This window comes from Notolabrus celidotus, chromosome 5 (assembly GCF_009762535.1).
Source record: "Notolabrus celidotus isolate fNotCel1 chromosome 5, fNotCel1.pri, whole genome shotgun sequence".
Taxonomy (NCBI): Eukaryota; Metazoa; Chordata; class Actinopteri; order Labriformes; family Labridae; genus Notolabrus; species Notolabrus celidotus.
Genome location: NC_048276.1, coordinates 27,902,720 through 27,925,219, shown reverse-complemented (window position 1 = coordinate 27,925,219; position 22,500 = coordinate 27,902,720). Strand labels below are relative to the sequence as shown.

At 41.6% G+C, this 22,500-nt stretch overlaps 2 protein-coding genes and 1 long non-coding RNA gene across 4 annotated transcripts in view; 2 read left to right on the top strand and 1 right to left on the bottom strand.

Moving 5' to 3' along the window:
• Window positions 1-11,539, bottom strand: part of chm (CHM Rab escort protein) — a 17,938-nt gene extending 6,399 nt beyond the window's left edge. Inside the window, exons 1-12 of the mRNA XM_034683031.1 lie at window positions 11,420-11,539; window positions 9,258-9,324; window positions 8,803-8,875; window positions 8,545-8,669; window positions 8,351-8,448; window positions 8,095-8,153; window positions 7,794-7,940; window positions 7,535-7,651; window positions 6,745-6,856; window positions 6,430-6,652; window positions 4,239-4,316; window positions 1,101-1,208 (exon numbers count right to left, since the gene is read on the bottom strand). Coding sequence (XP_034538922.1) covers window positions 1,101-1,208; window positions 4,239-4,316; window positions 6,430-6,652; window positions 6,745-6,856; window positions 7,535-7,651; window positions 7,794-7,940; window positions 8,095-8,153; window positions 8,351-8,448; window positions 8,545-8,669; window positions 8,803-8,875; window positions 9,258-9,324; window positions 11,420-11,471 — 1,259 coding nt within the window. The 5' untranslated portion in view covers window positions 11,472-11,539. The remainder of the gene's footprint in view (window positions 1-1,100; window positions 1,209-4,238; window positions 4,317-6,429; window positions 6,653-6,744; window positions 6,857-7,534; window positions 7,652-7,793; window positions 7,941-8,094; window positions 8,154-8,350; window positions 8,449-8,544; window positions 8,670-8,802; window positions 8,876-9,257; window positions 9,325-11,419) is intronic.
• LOC117812343 lies at window positions 11,018-13,941 on the top strand. Its single transcript, XR_004631198.1, has 3 exons — window positions 11,018-11,393; window positions 13,057-13,223; window positions 13,651-13,941. It is a non-coding gene; the product is annotated as an uncharacterized LOC117812343 (long non-coding RNA).
• A 1,635-nt stretch (window positions 13,942-15,576) lies between these two features.
• LOC117812940 (dachshund homolog 2-like) overlaps window positions 15,577-22,500 on the top strand; it is an 18,715-nt gene continuing 11,791 nt past the window's right edge. Inside the window, exons 1-2 of one of the 2 annotated variants that reach the window (XM_034683934.1) lie at window positions 15,577-16,269; window positions 20,784-20,893. In XM_034683934.1, coding sequence (XP_034539825.1) covers window positions 15,767-16,269; window positions 20,784-20,893 — 613 coding nt within the window. In that variant the 5' untranslated portion in view covers window positions 15,577-15,766. The remainder of the gene's footprint in view (window positions 16,270-20,783; window positions 20,894-22,500) is intronic. The other variant, XR_004631295.1, reaches the window with a different exon arrangement.

Below are 22,500 nucleotides of genomic sequence, written 5' to 3'. Positions count from 1 at the left end.
CCTCCAAATCATCCCACCTTTAAAAACGACGCGCCATGGCAGCCGATATACTCTATGGAGGACTTTACACCTACTAGGAGCTAAGTGTAAGAATTACGTTGTAATTTGGGCTTACGTTTGAACTATCTCAGCTGGTGCAATGCCCAAAACGTTAGTAGAGTGTAAACTTCATCCTAAATGAGAAATTACCCTCAAACTAGGCTACGTTTGAGTTTACGCACAGCTGGTGCAACAGGCTGCTGGTCTCTGTCTGTAGTCTGAGTAATATCAACGAATTGGGTGTCAGCAGGCTTTAGTGTCTGCAGTAAAAACAGTCAGTATGGAGAGCAACAGCAAGTGTTATAGAATTCTGAGAAAAAAATGTAAGATCTTGGGAAGAACATCAGTGTCTTTCATAGACCTCCATTCAAAAAACAAACATTGTAAAAGTAGTTTTCTTCTCCTCTTGAGGACTGACCTGACAAAGCTTGACTTTTGAGTAATCTGCGTCATGATGTTGTTACTTCAGCAAACTTAAGACTCGTTAGTTAAAAGAAGATCACAAGAACATCAGTTTCTGTCTCAGGTTCATACCGCTGAAGGAAGCCAGAGTGAAGCCGCGGTGGAACTTACTGTTTACAGTGAAACTGAGACTCAACCCAAACAGATGATCTGGGGGATGAACTAAGACGTGACTGAGTTTATTTTTATCGACAGAGCTTGAGGAGGGGATTTGACTTCTCTTTGATATGAGCACACAGTCGCTCCTCAAGTTGTTACTCAGACTGTAAACGATGCAGGACATGGAGAAGGAAATTGTTTTTCACCATAAAGCCGACATTGTTTCCAGAGGAACATATGACTGTCTGGTGATATCTGATTGGTTCTGAGGTAGTAGATGTGTTAATTAAGCTCCTTGTGAAGCTCAGCTTCAGTGAGTGGTCAGCATTATGATGTATCTTTATGTTTGTGTTGTTGTTGTTGACAGTGTTTACTGTCTGCTAACGGACAGCTGCTCAGGTGTTCCTATGTCTTGGTGTTTTAGGGTGTTGCTGGTCTGTCACTGAACTAATGCTGGGTGCTGGGTGCAGTCAGGTGGTTGGTGATTGACGGGTCCTGACCTGGTGGGTGTGGCCACCTTCTTGCGATCCGCCCCCACATAGCTGTCCTCCATCACAAAATGGCTGCAGCTGATTCGCTGTCCTCTGCTGTCAATCACGGCCTTACACCTGAAAGGGGGAGGAGACAAAACCGTGATGTTATTGGACCCATGAACAGATCTCTAACTGTGGGTTAATGTCACACAGGGTGTGAGTGGTACTAAACCTAAATCAGGGTCGGTGCTCTGAACTCACACATGGCTGTACACTGAGAGGTCACAGATGTCTCGACCTCGGCCATTTGAAGTCATAGTTTCTCAGGCATAAAGACTCCAGGGGATCAGGGAATATTGTGGCCTTGCTCCCAAACTCTCAGAGGCCCTGAATGCACCACGTTGAGCACACATCAGTCGGTCTGTGCTTACATCATTGTCATTCTGAACACATATACCTGAAGACTTTAACCATGAAACCTGAGACTGACAGGATGGTTCTTTAAACTGTCTGACCAAACTTAATCAGACCATCCATGAGGAGAGAGAGAGTCAGGTTACTTATGAAGAGAGATCACTTTGGGTTTGATGAACTCCATCAATCAGACGTTTGATTTAAATAACAGTGAATCTAAAGTCTGAACACATTAAAGGTTGAAATACTCAGAGAAATAACACTTGACTACATGATGCTTGACTTTATTAAAACACCCTTTCAAAATAAAATGACTGTCTTTCTCTCAAGCACAAACACCCAGACACACACACACACACACGCACACGCACACACCACACACACACACACACACACACACACATACACACACACACACACACACACACTGAAGAGGTGCTGTAACCTATTATTGGGAATAATGATGCGCACAGAGCTCATCTATAACCTCTGACACACACACACACACACCTACATACACATATTTTGGGGGCCGTCAGCACTAGAAGGTCACACACAAACATAATAAGTGAAAGCACACACACAATCCCTGTGTGTCTTTTAGTATCATTAGCATTTCCATGCTGAGATTTATTGACTGCACCTCACTGTGCCTATGATTATTGTTTGCGTGTACGTGTGTGTGTGTGTGTGTGTGTGTGTGTGTGTGTGTGTGTGTGTGTGTGTGTGTGTGTGTGTGTGTGTGTGTGTGTGTGTGTGTGTGTGTGTGTGTGTGTTCTGAGGAATGACCCACATACAGGCTGAAATCCCTGAGCTGATCAGGTTATGTTGATGATGTGGTCACAGATAACGTATGAGGACCTTCTGCTGATGGTCCTCTCTAATGAGGTCACTGATGTGTGTTTGTATTTAAAGGTGTAGTTCCAGCTCATCGAGGTTAAGAGAGGCTGAGGTTTAAGATGAATATTAATGCTCACAGCTCTACCTGAAGTCTCTCTCATTAACACACAGAAACAAAAATCAGCTCGGACTCTATTTATTTAGTCTCTGTGAACCGGAGCTCTCCTGTGCTGCAGCAATGTCTTCTTCATGTTAAAGTCTTCATCAAACTCAGCATCCTCTCTGGACTAACGTCAGTAGTCTGTCTGTCCGGGGTCAAACTTGTGTCCCTGACGTTGTTGTAGATCAGACTGTGAATGTGCATAGAGATCACTTCATACAGGGCAGGTAGGGACACGTCTGCAGACTCAGGATCCTGTTCCCCCCGGCGACAGTGAAAACATCCACACCGTGACGCCATGTTTACTCTCTGTTAGCTTGCTGAGACTGCTCTTCTTCTTCTCTAGGTGGAACAGAGGCTCATATAGCGCCCCCTGTGTGTCTGAATGTGTGGGCTCATTACTGAGTCTATGAGAGTGACTTTCATTAGGCCACAGGTCACTGCCAATACAGAGCATCCCTGGTTTGAATAAGCCCCTCCCCATTCAGGAACAAATAGACTGTGTTAGGTTTAACCATAGACTGTATAGATAATGGAGGTACCAACCGGACTGACTCTGCTCATGTCTCCCAAAGCACCCTGGGAATTGTAGTTCAGACACTGAACAGACATAAGACTCACAGAGGTCCTGACACTGACATGCTAACAGGCTAACAGGCTGATGTCGCCATGACAACAGGACATGACAGATGATGACCTTCCACAGGTCGTGTGTGTGTGAGAGAGAGTAGTCAATCAGTCATTTAATCAGAAAGTTGGTGAGGCAGCAAATAAAGATAGAGACACAAAGAGAGAGATAGAGAGAGAGAGAGGGAGGCAGAGACAGAGAGGGAAGGGGGGAGAGCAGTGAGGTGTGAAGAGGCGGAGGAAGACGGGGGAGGCAGGCTGAAGAGTAAAAAGAAAAGGAGGACGAGGAGAGGAGGAGGTGATGAAGAGGATCAGAGGTTAAATTATGAAGTTAATTTCCTCTCCATAAATTGAATATTTCACTGATCATAAATTATCATCCAATCACAAGGTCACACACACACACACACACACACACACACACACACACACACACACACACACACACACACACACACACACCTGTCTACCTGTCTGAAAAGAGCAGTACTTGTTCACCACAGAAGTACAGCAGTGATGTGACTGTGATAATACTTGATCCTTATTGGTCAAAACTTTGTAACAACCCTAATCAACTCTCAACAGCAGGAACAACCTGATCACACGTCATCACAGATCAATCCACAGAAAGTAGTCTATTACATTCCCCCTCTGCAGTAAGAACGTTACAATGGAACAGAACAGAACAGAGTGGAATGGAACAGATCAAAGCAGAATAGAATGGAATGTTATGAGTTTTGATTAAAGGATTATATTCCATTCCAACAGAGATTAACTCTCAACAACTAAAGAGACACCTTTACAGCAGAAACAGACATGTTTATAGCCTGGTAAAAAAAAAATAGAGTACTGTAATATTATGATAGCATTATAGAGTACTGTAGTATTATATTATTGTAGAGTACACTAGTATCATTATAGTATTATAGAGTACTATACGATTATGGTGTACTGCAGTAGTATTATAGAATACTGTTGTATTATTTCAGTATTGTTGAGTATTGTCAGTATTATTATATTAGGGTAGTATCATAAAAGCATTATAGAGCATTGTAGTATTACTATAGTATTATAGAGCACTGTAGTATTATTATAGATTATTGCAGTGAGCAGTGTGGGCGTACCTGTTGGCTTCCTTGTCAATCAGCAGACAGGTGACAGAGTGTCTCAGACAGTAGATCCCTCCAAACACAGCACACATCCTGAAACACACATACACACACATTATCCAATCAGCTGCAGTGTCACTGTCAGCCAATCAGTACACAGCAAAATGAGACAGACTCACCTGAGTTTTTATTTTTAGGCAGGTGAAAAAGTTTTAAATATAACATGAGACAATTTCACTCTTCCTTCATTTGACCCCACCAGGAAACAGAGAGAAGACAAAGCAGCAGCAGAAGAAGACTCAGTAACCAGCTAGCTAGTTATCCTTTACCACAGCATGTTGCTTACTGCAGCGTGAATCATGTCAGAGGAGATGAGAGGTGAAAGAGAGAAACTCTACCTCATCGTATCTCCAGTTTCCGTCTGTTATTCAATGGATAGCTTTGGTGTGTTTACTAAGTTTCCATAAACATTACAATAATATCGTTCTCCTGATTTCTTCAGATAATCAGGACGTGAATAACAGCCCAGATTTAAACAAGGGTGAAAACGATCATGTACTTTAATCAGACATGTCCTCATACCTCTGTGAACGTAGGTCGGTCACATTTTATAAAGCATTTAAAATGTCAAGATTAAAGAGGAGGGGGCCTGGGAGGATTGACAGCTGTCTGAGCCAATCACAATGAGATGTGTCTCTCTAACTCCTCCTTCTCCCTCTGTCTATTTAATAACATGATCTAAATACAGCTCGCTTCAAACATCACACACACTCACACACACACACACACACGGACAATCACACATACTCACACACAGACACTCAAGCAATTTAAAGCAATCTGCCTGTCGTCACATCTTAATTTTAGCGTGTGTGTGTGTGTGTGTGTGTGTGTTTTTGTGTGTGTGGTCCTAGCCCGTTGACTTCAGACACACAATCATAGAGGACCTAACTGTGTAGTTAGTGTGTGGCCCATTGACTTTATACAGAACTGACACCATGTGTTCAGCACTTTTGGCGTCTATTGTAATAAACAGTCTGTGGTGTAAAGCTAATCTCAGCTACCTCTGAACATCATGTATACATAAGTAATATCTAGAGATGTTTTCAAAGAGGATATAAAGACCAAAGTGCCGACCTCAGTGATGTCGTACTCTGCAGCTGACTCTGTGACTGAAATAAACTCTGAGAATTGCTGCGCAACACGGACGCATCAACGCACAAGTATGTGGTGCTCGTGTCCGCGTCAGCCTCTGCTGCGTAGGGGAGACCAGAAGTATACATCAGCCTTTAGTTGAATGTTTCCACTTCAAGAATGATCATAACTCTCTCAGTAAAAATGTATACATGTTCAAAAACACTTAAGTATCTGAGTGAAGAAGACACTCTGAAGATGATTTAAAAAAACTGATGAGCTGCCAAATAAAAACACCAAATATTAAACTGACGGGTTATTAATTCATACTATTGTTAAGGTGAAGAATGAACAGCATGATGTAAGCACACACACACACACAAACACACATAGAAGTTACAACATTGTTAACATGACACACTGATGTACTGTAATCAAGACCGTGTGTGAGTGTGTGTGTGTTTGAGCAGTTATTTCCTCTAAAGATCGTATAATATGTAAATGAGCTGAGCCCTTGGCGACACCCTCCTCATTAATATTCATAGTCTGCTCTAATGAGACTGTTTCCATGACAACAGATCAAACTGCCTACAGGTATCGACAGACAGACAGACAGACAGACAGACAGACAGACAGACAGACAGGTAGTCAGACAGATAGACAGACAGACAGGTAGTCAGACAGATAGACAGACAGACAGACAGGTAGTCAGACAGATAGACAGACAGACAGACAGACAGACAGGTAGTCAGACAGATAGACAGACAGACAGACAGAGAGGTAGTCAGACAGATAGACAGACAGACAGACAAACAGAGAGATAGTCAGACAGAAAGACAGACAGACAGAGAGGTAGTCAGACAGACAGACAGACAGACAGACAGACAGAGAGGTAGTCAGACAGAAAGACAGACAGACAGAGAGGTTGACAGACAGACAGACAGACAGAGAGGTTGACAGACAGACAGACAGAGAGGTTGACAGACAGACAGACAGACAGAGAGGTTGACAGACAGACAGACAGAGAGGTTGACAGACAGACAGACAGGTGTGCAGTCAGACAGGTTCTTACCTACAGAAACACTGAGGTATCTCTCCTAAGCCGTAAACGGGAAACAGGAAGGGTGTGTTGCCATAGCGACCGAGGCAGCGCAAAAAGTGACGTGTGGAGGTGAGGCCTTCCTCTGTGGGCGTGTCCTCTGTTACCATGGCGATGGAGTGAAGCAGGAAGTGCTGCAGGTTGTCACCAAGCTGCTGGTCACGCAGGAACTCCAAATATGGCCGACCGTTGTAGGCTGAGGGAGGATACAGCACTACATTACCCACAATACTCTGTGAGGCTGGACAGATTCACAGATAGAAGGATCAGACAGGTGAGGTGTCTCACCTTGCTGCTCCTCCGTCTCCTCTACACAGGAAGTTAGGAAACGCATCAACTTCCTCTTTTCTACCACAGACAGCTGACGACTCGCAAACACATCAGCCCTGCTACACGGCACCTGGATAGGTAGACACACAGGTAAACAGACAGGTAACCAAACAGGTAGACTAGACACACACGTAAACAGACAGGTAAACTGACAGGTAGACTAGACACACAGGTAAACAGACAGGTAAACTGACAGGTAGACACACAAGTAAACACACAGGTAAACACACAGGTAAACAGACAGGTAACAACACACAGGTAAACAGACAGGTAGACACACAGGTAAACAGACAGGTAACCACACACAGGTAAACAGACAGGTAGACAGACAGGTAAACAGACAGGTAACCACACACAGGTAAACAAACAGGTAACCACACACAGGTAAACAGACAGGTAACCACACACAGGTAAACAGACAGGTAACCACACACAGGTAGACACACAGGTAGACACATAGGTAGACAGTTAGGTAGACACACAGGTAACCACACAGGTAAACAGACAGGTAGACACACAAGTAGACACACAGGTAGACACACAGGTAGACACACACGTAGACAGATAGGTGAACAGACAGGTGACCAGACAGATGAACACACAGGTGGAAAAACAGGTAGACAGACATTTAGAGAAACAGGTAGACAGACAGATGAACACACAGGTGAACAGACAGGTACAGAGAGAGATACAGGTACACAAGGGCTTTAGATAGACAGGTGCAGACAGGTGTGTGGATCAGACTCACCTGGTCCACCTGTTCGTTGCGGTAGGTGAGTATCCTGGTGACGTTCTTAAACTCTGCGTATCGACTGACGTTTGATTTGATGAGCAAGTCCACCAATGAGCCGCGAGAATACATGAGCTGCAGAAGAAGAAGAAGAAGACGGTGTAGGAACAGGTGATCAGTGCCTCTACAGGACTCACCTGGAACAGTGTAACGCCTGTCCCTCAGTGTTCAGGACACACCTGTAAAGTAGACATAAAGTCACATGACGAAGTGTTACCTTGGAGACCAGGTCGATGTTGAACCTGCGTCCCTCCTTCACCAGCTGAGCGTAGCTGATTGTCTTCTTCGTTGGTTCTGATTGGCTCTGGGCTGCAGAGGGGGCAGGCTGATCTGCATCTGGCTCCTCCCCCTTGACGTCGGAAGACTGTGATTGGACGAAACATCTGTCAGTCATCCAGCTGTGCTGAAGTTGCTGGATTAATATTCTGGATTATAGATGTACAGTTTATCCTCTCAGTGAATTCAGATTATTCAGAGTGCGCAGCTGTAAATGATCAGATCCTTTGCTTCCTCCTCACCTGTTCTTCTTCTTCTACAGCTGTACCTCCCTTCTCCTCTGTTTCTTCTTCTTTTGGATCTAAAAGTGAACACAAACAGATTGAATGAAAATATGATCACATAGTATTTCCTGTGAATCTTAAACACCAGAGGAGACTCATTGCAGTCCTGTGTCAGACCAGTTTTAATCTCAGGAAACTAACGCAGACTCTGTTAAAGATTAAAGAGACCTCACTGCTCGTCAGTGCGAGGGAGCGTTCAGAGTGCTTTACTGACCTGCAGTCTCAGCCTCTGAGGGTTCTTTGACTGTGTCTTCATCAGCTCCTGTTTCTTCTTCTGTGGTGTTTGGAGCCTCCTCCACCTCATCTTCCTCACTGAGACAGACATGAATAAACGTGAACTCAGTATTTCCTTCAAACAGGAACATGATGACGTGATGAAGGAGAGAGGTACGGTTCATTTAGGCTCACCTGGTGTAACAGAACACCTGCACGTTACTGATGGAGGCGGAGTCTGAGTTTGACAGCTGGATTAGCTCCTCCCCCTCCTCCACAAGGCTCGACCAATCCTGAGCCTCCTCTGGCTGAGACTCCTCCTACCACACACACAAACACACAAACACACGCAGGTTTCTATAACTGTCCAGCAGCACTCCTCCATGGTTGGAGTTTATTTTCCCATAGCAATAAAAAAGTGAGCAGCCAATCCGAGGGCAGCGTACTACTCACATGGTGCTGTTGTATCCAGGTAAGCAGACCATTAAAGGTGAAGCTGGCCCAGTTAGATGCATAATAACTCCTCCTGGAAACACACAATTCAGTGATGAGTGGCTCTCACACACTGAACCCTAAAACACAGCGGTGCGCAACATACACACACTCAGACATACACACACAAACACACTGGGCCGTCGCTGACACTATCACATCTTCTTCACCTCTGTTATTGCCTCTGAGGGAGGACCAGAGGAGCAACCAGTTGCCCTCACCAAAACAATGATAATAATATAAACAATAAAATAATGATAATAACAAAATAATAATAACAATACGAACAACGATAATAAAAATAATAATAAAATAATAATAATAATAATACTACAACAATACTAAAAATAATAATAACAATAATAATACAAAATAATAATAATACTAACAACAATAATAACAATAATAACACTGACCTGTCCACATGAAGAACTCTCTGTCCAACTCTGGAAAAGGCAGCTGCTACCACCGACTCAGCCAGACCTGAAAAACACAATCAACAACACATAATCACTCATATTGCATCAAATTTTATCCATATTCAATACTGTATAATCAATCACAGCAGGAGGGACTGAATCTCTTTCTGTGTATTAAAACCTTGATCGCCCCAAGACTCAATCTCACCAAGCAGTCAGCTGACACACTGAGCAGCTGCAGGCGTACAGTGTGTTGCTCTTTGCCTTTAATAAAATCATCTTTCACAAGAAGAGAACTTAAAAAATGTCCACTGAAATAAAAACAATCAGAGAATTTAAAAAAAAGTGATTTTATTATATTTCAGAGTAAAGTCATCATTGACTCATTTTCTTCATACAGCTTCACCTCTATTCCTGTTTATTACTACCAGAATAAAGCTATAACACTACACAAAAAGAGTGCTAACATTATGAGAATTCAGTCACATTTTTTCCCACAAATAAACTCATAAAACTGACTAGAATGAAGTTGTGATCATGAGTATAAAGACAACAAAGATGTGATATTTTCAGAATAACATTATCTTATGTAAAGTTTAAAGTTTTAATACTGTTAAACTAGTTTGGAAATAATAAAGTCCTTATTTTACTTTAATAAAGCTTTAATATGTAATGAATAATGTCCTAACAAGAGAAAGGATATAAAAGTGTATAAGACTGTAAAATAATATGAGAGATAAAATGATAACTGTTTTATGAAATATTATAAAGACAGAATATACTGGTGGCCCTCACTTCACACATCATGAAAACCCTGGAGCAGCTGCTTCTACGCCTGCTGAGACTTGAGGTCAAAGACACTCGATCCACTGCAGTTTGCATACAAAGAACACATTGGAGTGGATAATGGGGTCCTCTACATGCTCCACCGTGCCCTCTCTCATCTGGAAGAACCTGGCGCTCAGATGATACTGCTATTGTGGTGTGTATCCGGAATGGACAGGAATCTGAATACAGGGATCTGACAAAAGCCTTCAGTGACTGGAGTCACAAAAACTGCCTCAAGGGTCGGACATTGAGGTGGGGCCAACCTACAAATATCTAGGTGTACACCTGGATAACAAGTTGGACTGGTCCCTTAACAAAGATACACTCTACAGGAAGGGGCAGAGCCGCCTCTTTTCTATAGGAGGCTCAAATCCTTAGACATCTGCAGTAAGATGCTGCAGATGTTTTATCAGTCTGTGGTGGCAAGTGTGTTATTCTATGCTGCAGTCTGCTGGGGAGGCGATATAAACACAAGGATGCGAGGCGACTGGACAAACTAGTGAAAAGAACTGGCACTGTGATTGGAACCAGGTTGGACTTACTGGGGGCTGTGGTGGACAGATGCACACAGAAGAAGCTAGAGGCCATTCTAAATTACACAGATCATCCACTTCACAACTTCTTTGTGGACTAGAGAAACAGCAGCAGTGGATGGCTCATCTCTCTGCGCTGCAGGACTGAGAGATACAGAAAATCATTCATTCCTGCAGCCATTAGGCTTCAGAACTCTCTAGCCAATGGGAGATGAGCTGACAGACACCTGAATTACTTGTTTTATGTGATTTTTATAATTTTATCTGCCAGACACCTGAATTTCCCTTCGAGGATTAATAAAGTACATTCTATTCTATTTCAAGTGTTATTTTCAGGTTATGACAATGTTGATATCAGGTGTTACATTCACACACATGATCACACAGAGCCAGGCTGTTAGCATCATAATAACATCACGTGACACTGACAGCTGATCGTCAGCCTGTTAACAGAACATCAGGCGAACAAAAGCTCTGAGCAGGAACATAACATCGTACAGAACGTGATGTTTAGCTCTCCTGATAACAAGAACAAGCAGCTGCTGGAGTTATGAGCTGATGATCACGGCAGCTAACACAACAACCTGGGTGTTAGCTGCTAGCCGCTGCCCTCTACAATGAATGGATCGTTAGCTCCTAGCTAACGCCCAAGCTAACCCCAGACCGTGGCCCGGGACGGAGCGTTTTGAAGCGGGATCCCGGGATGAGTGTGAGCGAGCAGCCCCCGGACCGAAGAGAGACACGTTCAGACACGTGATCCGGATCAAAACAGGTCATTAAAACCAGGTGTGACTGTACCTGTGCCCAGAATGACGACGTCAAATTCAGACGGCAGATCTTCGGCAGCCATGATGTTAGCAGGGAAACACAGTCACGTGACAGGGGCAGCTCTCCTCCCCGCCCTCAAATTCTGATCCATCAATAATCAATCATCAATAATCCATCAATGATCACTGCACTGTTTGTCGATTAATTCATGATGATAACAACCGAGTCAACGTTTTAGTGGACCAAATACTAAAAACAAATTTTAGTAGCCCATAAATTATAAATAATACAGAGTATATCTAAACATTCACACCAGCAGGTTTGATCTTCTTTTCATGTTTCATTTTTCATGTTTCCCACTCTGCCCGAACATAAAAAAAAGTCACTGTCCAACCTGAGAAAGTGTGTTGAGCTACGTAATGTTTGTTTCTTTTCAGATGAACATTTCAAACTAAGTTGTCTGTACTTGGAGTGACTTAGTAGCTGTTTTTATTCCATGGTATAGTTTTTAGAGATTTCAAGTAATGGTTTCTAGATAAACATAATGTAACCATATGTATTGTGAAAATATAAAGTTTTGATATATCTTAAAAAGTAATTTGAATACTTAAGTATTTTTAAAAGTAAGTAATTCAGTACTCAAGTAACAATCTGACAGAGCAACTTTCACTTGTATTGGAGTAATATTTGACCTGGAGGATCTATTCTTTGACTTCAGTAATGAAGCCGTGAACTTTGTCCACCACTGTCAATGATCTATCATCAATACTGTTTGTCAATTAATTCATGATGATAACAACCGAGTCACCGTTTTAGTGGACCAAATAATAAAAACAACAATACAACTTTTAGTAGCCTATAAATTATAAATAATACAGAATATATCTAAACATTCACACCTGCAGGTTTGATCTTTTTCTCACATATAGAACCAATAAATACATAAATTTAACAAAACTAATAAGAAACTACCAATCACCAACCTTACTCTTTAGTCATGAAGGTAACCCCTTTTGATAACACCTTCATTTATTTATTCTTATTATAAATCTAATGTATTTATTCTTATTATAAATCTAATGTATTTATTCTCATTATAATTTAATTCATGTATCTTTATTATAAATCTAATTGATTTATTCGTATTAAAAATGGAACGTGTTTATTTTTATTATAAATCAATTTATTTATTTTTAATATAAATCGTATTTATTTAATCCTATTATGAATCTAATGTATGTGTTTTATTATAAATCAATTGTATTTATTCTTTACCTGAAATCATCCAGTTCAGCTCCTGGAGATGGGAATTTTTATCTTTATCAGATTAGGCTTAAAACATTAATATACAAACATGTTCATGCTTGAGGTTTAAAACAACCTCCTTTTCTTTATACTCCTGCTAAATCCTACACACTCTCACACACACAGTGAGTGATGTTCAGCCAGAAACACAGCCTGTTTTTTCTTCATGTTTCGTCTTTAAAGACCAGATGGTTTCACATAGAAATACATCCTCTGCTCTCATCTCCTCTCCTCGCCTCCTTTCCAACTGTCCTTCTCTTCTTTCCTTTCCTTTTCTTTTCTTTAGTTCTCCACCCTAACCTTGTTTCCTATCCTCCTTTCCTTTCCTTATTAAAGTTACGATTTGCATGTTTGTTTTTTAGGACAGCTGAAAAGAGACAGGACATGAAGGGAGCAGAGAGAGGAGGAGGACATGCAGCAAAGGGTCGAGGCCGGGATTCAAACCAGCGACGGCTACAACCAGGACTGTAGCTTCTGTACATCTTTACATGAGCCTAGCTGAGGCCGCTCGGCTAAAAGAGCTTGTAAAGTGAGTTTCATTCCTGAGATGGATGTCTGATCAATATTAGAAACAGATAAAAAAAAAACTTGATCTTAAGCGAGTTAAACCACCAAACCTGCCCCACTCAACACCTGAAACCATTCATCAGTAATCTGATTACTTTTCTCTAATCTGTGTGTGTGTGTGTGTGTGTGTGTGTGTGTGTGTGCGTGCGTGCGTGCGTGTGCATGTGCGTGCGTGTGCATGTGCGTGCGTGTGTGTCTGCAGCCTGTCAGGAAATGTTTGAAGAGTGTTTAAAGGAAACAGAGAGTGTTTCTCTGTTATATCTCTCTGGGCGTCTCCTCTGTTCCTGACATTAAACGCTCTTTTGTAGCTCGTTAGCGTGAGGTGTAAACGAGAGCTGTGTGCTGATAGGACGGCTGTGATCAGCTGCCAACATGTTTCCTGTCTGCAGAGAAACCTCCAGAGACGGAGAGAGAACAATCATGGGTAAAGAGCTGTGTGGGGTTTGGTGTGGCACTCTGACAGAACCTTAGATTACTGTCACACCTGCAAACATCTTCATCAGGTACGTCTGATGTGGGCACAGAGCTCAGAGGAAAACTAGTTCTAGCATATATGTGTCAGAATACTCCATGCTGATTGGCTGACAGCATTCGACAAGCTCTGTTGAATAAAATTATAATACCCCATTTATTCTAGAATGTTATATTTTAATATGAGGTCACTTTGTGCATTCATCTTTGTGTGTTCCTTGTGTGTTCGGGCATGCTTGGCGAATAAAGCTGATTCTGATTCTGATCTTGTTGTGTTTTTCATCTATACACACCTGCAAAGGCCGGATCCAGACTATTTTTACTGTCCAAACTGGAGCTCTGCAATTACAGCATAGACTATCATTTATTTATCAGACCTATTCAGACCTAAAGCATTCCTTGACCCAGACTGTAAACATGTTTCTTTCTGCTGTAAAGATCAGCTCTTTGATTGGTTGTCATGAAACTTGTTTTTGATTTAATTGGTCAGGAGTATAAAGAGGTAGATGTGTCTGTTTACTGATTTACGTAATTTACTGTAGATCACATGGATGTGTAGACAGCTAGCAGGTAATATGGATGTGATGGCATTTAATCTGCTCTGCTCTGTAAAGGTTAATTTGATGCTCTTAATTTGATGCTGCGCTTTTAATTTGAAGTTCAGCTGATGTATGAGGTGGAGTTCCTGTTAGCACCATCAGTCTCTCTCTCTCTCTACACCCTGAGATTAAAAAGTCTGAATTTATTATCTGTGCGGATAAACAGCTCCATGATATTTGAGAATGTGACAAGCGAGGCCACCAGGCTGCCAACAGCAACAAACATGAAGAGTCTGCAGTTCCCCTCGTGTCCACTAGAGTGTGTCTCCTGCAGTGAGTCAGTCCCCATAGAGCCCCATGTTAAAATGTTACAGCAGAAATAAACATCTTTACAGCCTGGTACAAAAACAGTTTGGGTCTCTATAGCTAATTTCTCTACTCATGACAACTGTACAGCTGGATTTATATACAACTCACCTGTTTACATTAGATTATTACCAGGCTGTGTTAAATACTTGAGTCTGATTGGCTGAATAGTAATAAACACCAGGGACTACCCGATCACACATGTCACATCAAATCAATCTGCAGAAAAAAGGATAGAATGGAACTGAACAGATCAAAGCAGAATAGAATGGAATGCTTTGATTGATCAAAGCCAAATAGAACAGTAATACATTCTAGACAGAAAAAGAGACACCAGGGATATACATGTCTAACTAATCTGTGTAAAGGAGTCGATCACATTTGCCTGTTGACACTGTGGTAAAAACTCTTTCTATAGCTTACTTCTCTATTCATGACAACTGAACAGACTGAATTTATGGTCAACTCACCTGTTTACACTAGATTTAGGGTTAAAGGAAGGTATGATTAGGGGCGTGGCCTCTTTGAGTGACAGGTGAGAGCTGCTAGCTGTCTGCTAGGTGTCCCCTCTGCTCAATCAGTCCCTGAACTTAGCCTCTGGACTGTGTTTGTGCGGATGGAGCCTTTGCATTTTATTGGACTAACAGACAGTCAGAGATGCTGACACACAGTTACGCTTTACTCTTGATGCTTTATGTCCAAGCAGCTGGTCTAGAGCTGAAACAGAGTCAGTGCAGGTGAAACTTACTCTGTCCGAAGTGAAATGTAGATCAGTCACTTCACCTGAGGATCAGTAATGAAGCTACAAATCTGATTTGAACTTCAAATGTCAATCATTCATCTGTCAAATAATAAGCCCCACCCCTAAACTTACCCTCTCAGCCAATGGGAGACCTGTCCGTGTGGGGTCCCTGCGACTGATTGGCTGATTGTGATTGGCTGTGTGTGGGACAAAGTGGTGGAGAGAGGCAGGTGTAGAGCAGGAACAAGTCAGAGAGAGGGAGCGCATTCAGTCTGAGCGGCGGGAACAGAGATCGACAGACGGCGGGAAACTCTGTGAAGAAAAGAACAAACAAAAAGAAAGAAAAATATAGAGACAGATTTCTTATCCTCCGGTTTCTGCTCTAATATGGAGGGCTCCTCTAGCACCCCTCTGTCCCGGACCTCCACCCCTCCCACAGACCCCCTATTCCACTCAGAGCCGCCCTACAGCGTTCCCAACCCGGCCAGCTCCCCGCGCCTCCCCGCCGCGCGTCTCTCCAGAGCGTTCCTCAGCGGGGGGAGCGGCAGAGTCCCGCTCGGTGTGAACGGGACGAGCGGCGGCGGGACTCCCTCACACACCGAGTGTAAGACAGTGGAGGTTCACGGCGTGAAGGTGGCGTCGTTCACGGTAAGCGGCGTGGAGCTGATCTGCCTGCCGCAGGTGTTCGAGCTGTTCCTGAAGCACCTGGTGGGAGGTCTGCACACCGTCTACACCAAGCTGAAGCGGCTCGACATCTGCCCGGTGGTCTGCACCGTGGAGCAGGTCCGCGTGCTGCGTGGGCTCGGAGCCATCCAGCCCGGAGTGAACCGGTGCAAGCTCATCACCAGGGCCGACTTCGAGACGCTGTACCGGGATTGCACCAACGCCAGGTAAGGTGTCACACTGGAGCGCGTGAAGAAAAGTGTCTGATAAGTCAAGTTCATTTCAGTGAGCGGTTTAAAAACATGATCATTAATACATAATCATTTACAAACTTAAACAGACCAGTGAACGAAGCGTGATATTAAAAGTATTTTAAAAGATTTATTACAGGAACTCTTATCTTTATTATTCATCACATATATTACACTGTAACACACTCAGTTTAAAGTTTATGATTATTATTAATAATCACTTAATTCATATTCAGCACGATGAAGACATGACCTGCTGGCAGAATGAACACATAACATATCACCTAATATAATATAATTTAATACATATTATATAGCCTAACTAATATAATACATAAAGTATACCTAACATAATATAACAAATAATATAATATTTAATAATATGATATATTTCATTCATATCAGACTCAGTTAAATAAAGTCAAACCAAACTATAGTCAGATTTTAGTCTTTGATTTAACGATCTGTTGATTTCTTTAATATATGATCGGTGAGCGGTCAAACACAGTGTGATTCCTATTTAAATATGAATACAGTAAGGTGTGTTTGTGTTATAGACTCTGTTTATTGATCTGATTGATTTTTTTTTTAAACCGACAAATAATCAATAAAGAAACTACAGGGTCAGTGTTTGTCAAGATCATTGATCTCTGAAGATCTGTGCTCATGTTAGAGACGGAAACATGATCAACAGAATAAAATACACGAGATAAAATACGACTGAATGTTGAACAAATGGTAAAAAGAAATCCACCAACTCCGTCACATCAATCAGTCCATATTTCTATTTGCATATATATTCATACTACATAGATATTTATATATTTATATTTATATATTTAAATTCATATATATTAAGATTCATGCTTACATTTGAATATTTATTTGAATGATATTAAGATTCATATTTATACTTACAGACTGTTATATTATTTAAATTATATCACTTATATCATATACATATTTATAGTTATTTTATATTTATATTATATTTCATTTATGTATTTATACTATATCTATATTACGATTTTTTTTTTTCTATTTACATGATTTATATGTTTTCAGTGATCGGTCAAACCTAAACATTATGTGACAGCGGTAACATGTTTTCATATTTACATTATGAGATCAGATTTCTCCTTGACTGAGAGTGAAGATGATCTTAATCCCCGATCAATCTGCTGATCACTTTCTGATCACGTGTTGAATCAGAGATTGATCACTCAGGTGTGTCTGTGAACCTTTCATAGAGTTTATGATCACTTATTGAACTCTGTTGATTAATAACTGATCAATCTGTTCATGATGGAGATAAACACTGATCAGATTTATCTGTATCAGCTGGAGCAGGAAGTCTTTTTATGTGTTCCATCATCTTCATCAACATCATCTTCATCACTATCATCTATATGAAGATGAAGATGATGGTGACGATTAGAGATAGAGATTATTTTCTCTCTGATGACACATAAACAGGATGGATTGTGTGCGTTGATGTTTCTCTCCATTATTGGGATTATCTGACACTCTACCTGAGACCTGGTCTCTGCTGGTCTCTGCTGGTCCTGGTCTCTGTCCATTATAGTTATATGATGATTGTGTTTCAGTGTTTTCAATGTGTCAGCTGATTATCATCTTCATAAAATCTATCAGTCAGTTATTGTTCACTGATTGATTGTTGCTCCGGACACTAATCAGTCTAAGCTGCAAACATCAATCAACATTGATTGATGTTGAAAGTATTGACTGATTCATGGAATAATAATCAAAGCGACCGATTCAGATCTACAGAGCTGCATGTTTGATTCATGATAACATGACAATGATCAGTGTGTGTGTGTGTTTGTGTGTGTGTGTGTGTGTGTGTGTGTGTGTGTGTGTGTGTGTGTGTGTGTGCGCATGCCTCAGGCTTTGCTGCTGGCAACATGTTAGTCCATATGGCGTTTACACACACACACACACACACACACACACAAATACACACATGTTTAGACGTTGTCTCCTTTGTTGTGTGTGAAGCTCTGCCCCCTCAAAGTCAGCCCCCTGCAGGCCTCCGTAGCTCTGTGGATCCATCATGTATCATGCTAACAGAGTGATGAGTCTGTCTGCAGCTGGAGGAGTGCTGACTGACGTCTCTGTGAGGGAAAGATGTTTCACTGTAACACCATAGGTGATCACCAAGGGGAATCAGGAGCGTCCCTGAGAGGTTCATGACTCAACCCAGATCAGACCACACACCAAATATAGAACAAGTCAGCGAAGCAGATATCAGAGTTTGATGTCACGTTGGCCGCGCCCACTTCGCTCATCCAGTGTAGGTCAGAGCTGCTCATCATGTTAAAGGACTGATGTAAGTTAAAGGTTTGTCACATGTCAATCCACGGAGCTTTTGATTGGCTTGAGGGGAGTCACATGGTGCTTGAACTCATTGTAACACCAAGCAGGAACCTCCGGTCTCAAAATATGAAGCCCATCCGGAAGTGTTATAAACTGCAATACATTGCGCGTCCTGCAGAAACACCGTAAACCACACACACACCAATTCAAAAAAGACGATCTTTGCAGCATAGATAAACATGTTTACAGCCTGGTTAAAAAAACCGCTTCGGTCTATGCAGTTAATTTCTCTATCGGCACACACTATATGGGGGATGATTTTTTTCTACCGGGCCAGTTCAGAAGATATTAGGATTACGAGTTTTACCCAAATAAGGACATGACTGACTTGACTGACAGGCAGGAACACATAGTTGTTGGCTAGGAAGCTCAAAGCCCGCCTCTTTACCTCACACTACGCTTGGTTGAGTTCAGCATTATCAATATGGCTTTCGCTGTCCACTGGCCTCAAAACAGCGCTCAGGAACAGATGGGTGACGTCACGGATACTACATCCATTATTTATACAGTCTATGTGTAACACACATGGTTGATGTTGTCATTATGATTACATTACAGGTATAAAACCCTCACAAACACACTTTCTCTCACCTGGACTCTGCTGGAGATACGTTATTAATTGACACCTAACTACACTGTGACCATCACACTTTAGCTACACGTTAACCTCTCGTTAACTACACATTAACTACACGTCAATCACACGTGAACCTCATCTTAACCTCACGTTAACCACAAGTTAACTACATGTTAACAACATATTAAAAATGTCTGTGGACTGTTTGGTCTTTATACCACAGTATATAATTACACACACACATTTATGTTACTTCAAACTAATGCTGATATCGCCTCCAGGTGTATATATATGTGTGTGTGTGTGTGTGTGTGTGTGTGTGTGTGTGTGTGTGTGTGTGTGTGTGTGTGTGTGTGTGTGTGTGTGTGTGTTTTTAAGTAGATTACAGCTGAATGTGGATCAACATTTTTTTTTTTTCTTCTGAACAAATTATGTAAATAAGCTGCGACTAATTATGGATTTAACTGTGTGTGTGTTTGTGTGGCACTCTGTGTTTATATAACACATGTGCCACTATAAGTAACTTATCATTTAACATAGTATGACTACTTAAACAGTAACAGTCTTTAATGATAATGTATTACACGACAGCTAAACTTATCTCAGGATAATGTTATGCAATAATATTAAGAATGAATAACCAAAGATATGATAATGTCGCATAAGTTAAAGAAAGAAAACACAATGTTAGAAAATGAAACATAAGACAAGATAATGCATTATAGGAGGATGTAATGTAAGAGAATGTATTATAAAATAATGGAACGAAAGATTGGGAAATGTATGATATAAGATAATGCAGCATTAGATAACAGTTTGGAAAAAAAATAAAGCTTCAAATCAGTAAATGTAAGATGAGAGATGATGATGACATATGTAATGTAACAAAGAGATAATGTAAATAAATATAGACATATCAAACAGTATGGGCTGAGAGGTTTCAGTAGCAGCAGCCTGAGTGGCTGATTCTCTCTTTCCTCCTTGGGAACAGCTCTACCAAAAGCATGTGTAAAATAAACGTAGCATGTGAGCTAACCACGACTGGAGGGGTGGGGGTGGGAGGTGGGGGGATGTTATATAAAGGACAGTTTGTCCCAAATTAACAAGGTGTGGAATCCCCCTCACACACACACACACACACACCTTAAATTAAATTCCTGTGTGTGTGTGGGCTGTCTCAGAACTGTCCATCAACCACTGACCCGTGTATACCCCCAAGTTTCAGTGTGTGTGTGTGTGTGTTCATTAAAATGAGACGACAGGTGTGTTTAAGCAGGTGAAGTAACCATGACAACAAGTGCTGTGGTCAGTTGACTTCATCAGCTGTGTGACATCACTGTGACATCATCATTACATCACCATCTGCAATTTTAATGATTAATGCTATTAATCATGATCAGGAAGTATTGATTAAGGGTTGGCACCTGAGATGTAAGCGGGAGCCACGCCTCTTTAAGGCGGTCTGCATGTCATCTGATCTAATATACAGGACCTCTCACTCTGTTTCTTTTTGCAGCTCCAGACCAGGTCGTCCTCCGAAGAGGACACTGGGCGTGGCTGCAATGGCTGACGGCTCAAGACTCCTCCCACATGCCCTGATAAGCCCCACCCTGCTGTCACAAACAGGTGAGTTGAACAAACAAACCTTGCCTCACCTTAAAGGCTTTAACAAATAGCCGGGTGAACAGAGGATGAAAACAGGATGAACTCAGGATGTTTCCATGTTTGCTTTAGTTTTAAGGGGTGAGAATTATTTTGAAAGTATGTAGGAAGTCTGTGACAGCGGTGAGGAGGACAGAGCTGTGAGTGGAAGCGTTACAAAAGTCAAACATCCATCCATCAATCTATCCATCCATTCATCCATCCATCTTACAGAAATCATAAAAAACTGAATGGATGTTTTCAGTTTAATTCATATGCTTATTTTTCTCAATAAGAACGAGTAGGCAGAAGACTGGACAGTGTGAGTCTAAAATATGTTTTTAGTTCAGCTCTCTTGTTGCAGTAAATTCACATGTTGTAGTCTGACCCCGAAAATCCACAGGTTGCGTGTGCGCCGCGTTCTGTCAGCGACACAGCTTTGCTCCATCCGAGGGCTTGTGCCCTGGTCCACAGGACGCGTGTTGGGAGCATAGCGCGGCTCAGAGCAGGCAGGATCAGCTGGGTCCAGCATAGAGAGAGCCACATACAAACAACAGGTCACAGAGCCTTTCTGTAGTTGACTTTCTGCCCATTTGGATAGTATTCCATTATTTCTGTGCTTTAATCATCACTGAGTTGTAAACTGTAAAGTTTCGTTTTTGCAGATTTAGATGGTTCAATAATAATAATTCTGCTCTATTTTGTTTTCCTGTTACCTTCTGACACAGTTATCATCTTAAAGTCCTGTTGTAGTCGACATGGATCACATATATGTGGCTGCTAGTAGCTTACATCCATAATCGATGAGTATTTCTGATCTAAACAATCTTTAAACGTTTGGAAGTGCATATATGATGTTTTATTTTGAAATTAGAGGATGTTGCATGCGATCCTCGTGCCTGACTTCCTGTCCAGGTCGTTCTTTTCTGTGCATATTGACGCGTGCTGGGGGCGAGTTGCGTCAAAAATAGACCTGAAGCGTATCTCTGGCGGAGCGGCGTGGGGGCATGCTCTCGAGACAGAGCTGAGACGCGCTTTAGTGGATGCTACAGTATTGACTACAATGGGAACGTATTGGCTGCAATGTGCATGGCTCTGCCTTAACGCAACGCGACGCATCCTGTGGACTTTAGGCTTGAGCCTTCACGTTTATGACTGTATGTCCACAGAGATTACGAACCTGCTCACATGTTAATATATTAAGCATGCCAAACATTTTGTATGCCTCAGCATGATCTGTAGCCATTTAATACTGTCAGTTATATACATTGTGTCGCTAACGAAAATTTGATTTAGGGGAAAACGCATTTGGAATTGTTTTTGACATGGAAAACCTCTACGTTTTTTTTTTATTAATAGATAATTGATCGTTAACATTTCCAAAGATCGCTCACAAAGAATTCTTGAAATTTACATCTCTAAGCGGAACAGATAAAAGCAGTAAAGAATCGAATGGAACAGATCACAGCAAAATAGAACAGAACGGAGCAGAACAAAGCAGGATAGAACAGAACCGAATGGATCAAAGTAGAATAGAATGGAATGGAACAGATCAGAGCAGACACCAGGGAAGACCATATACATGTCAAACT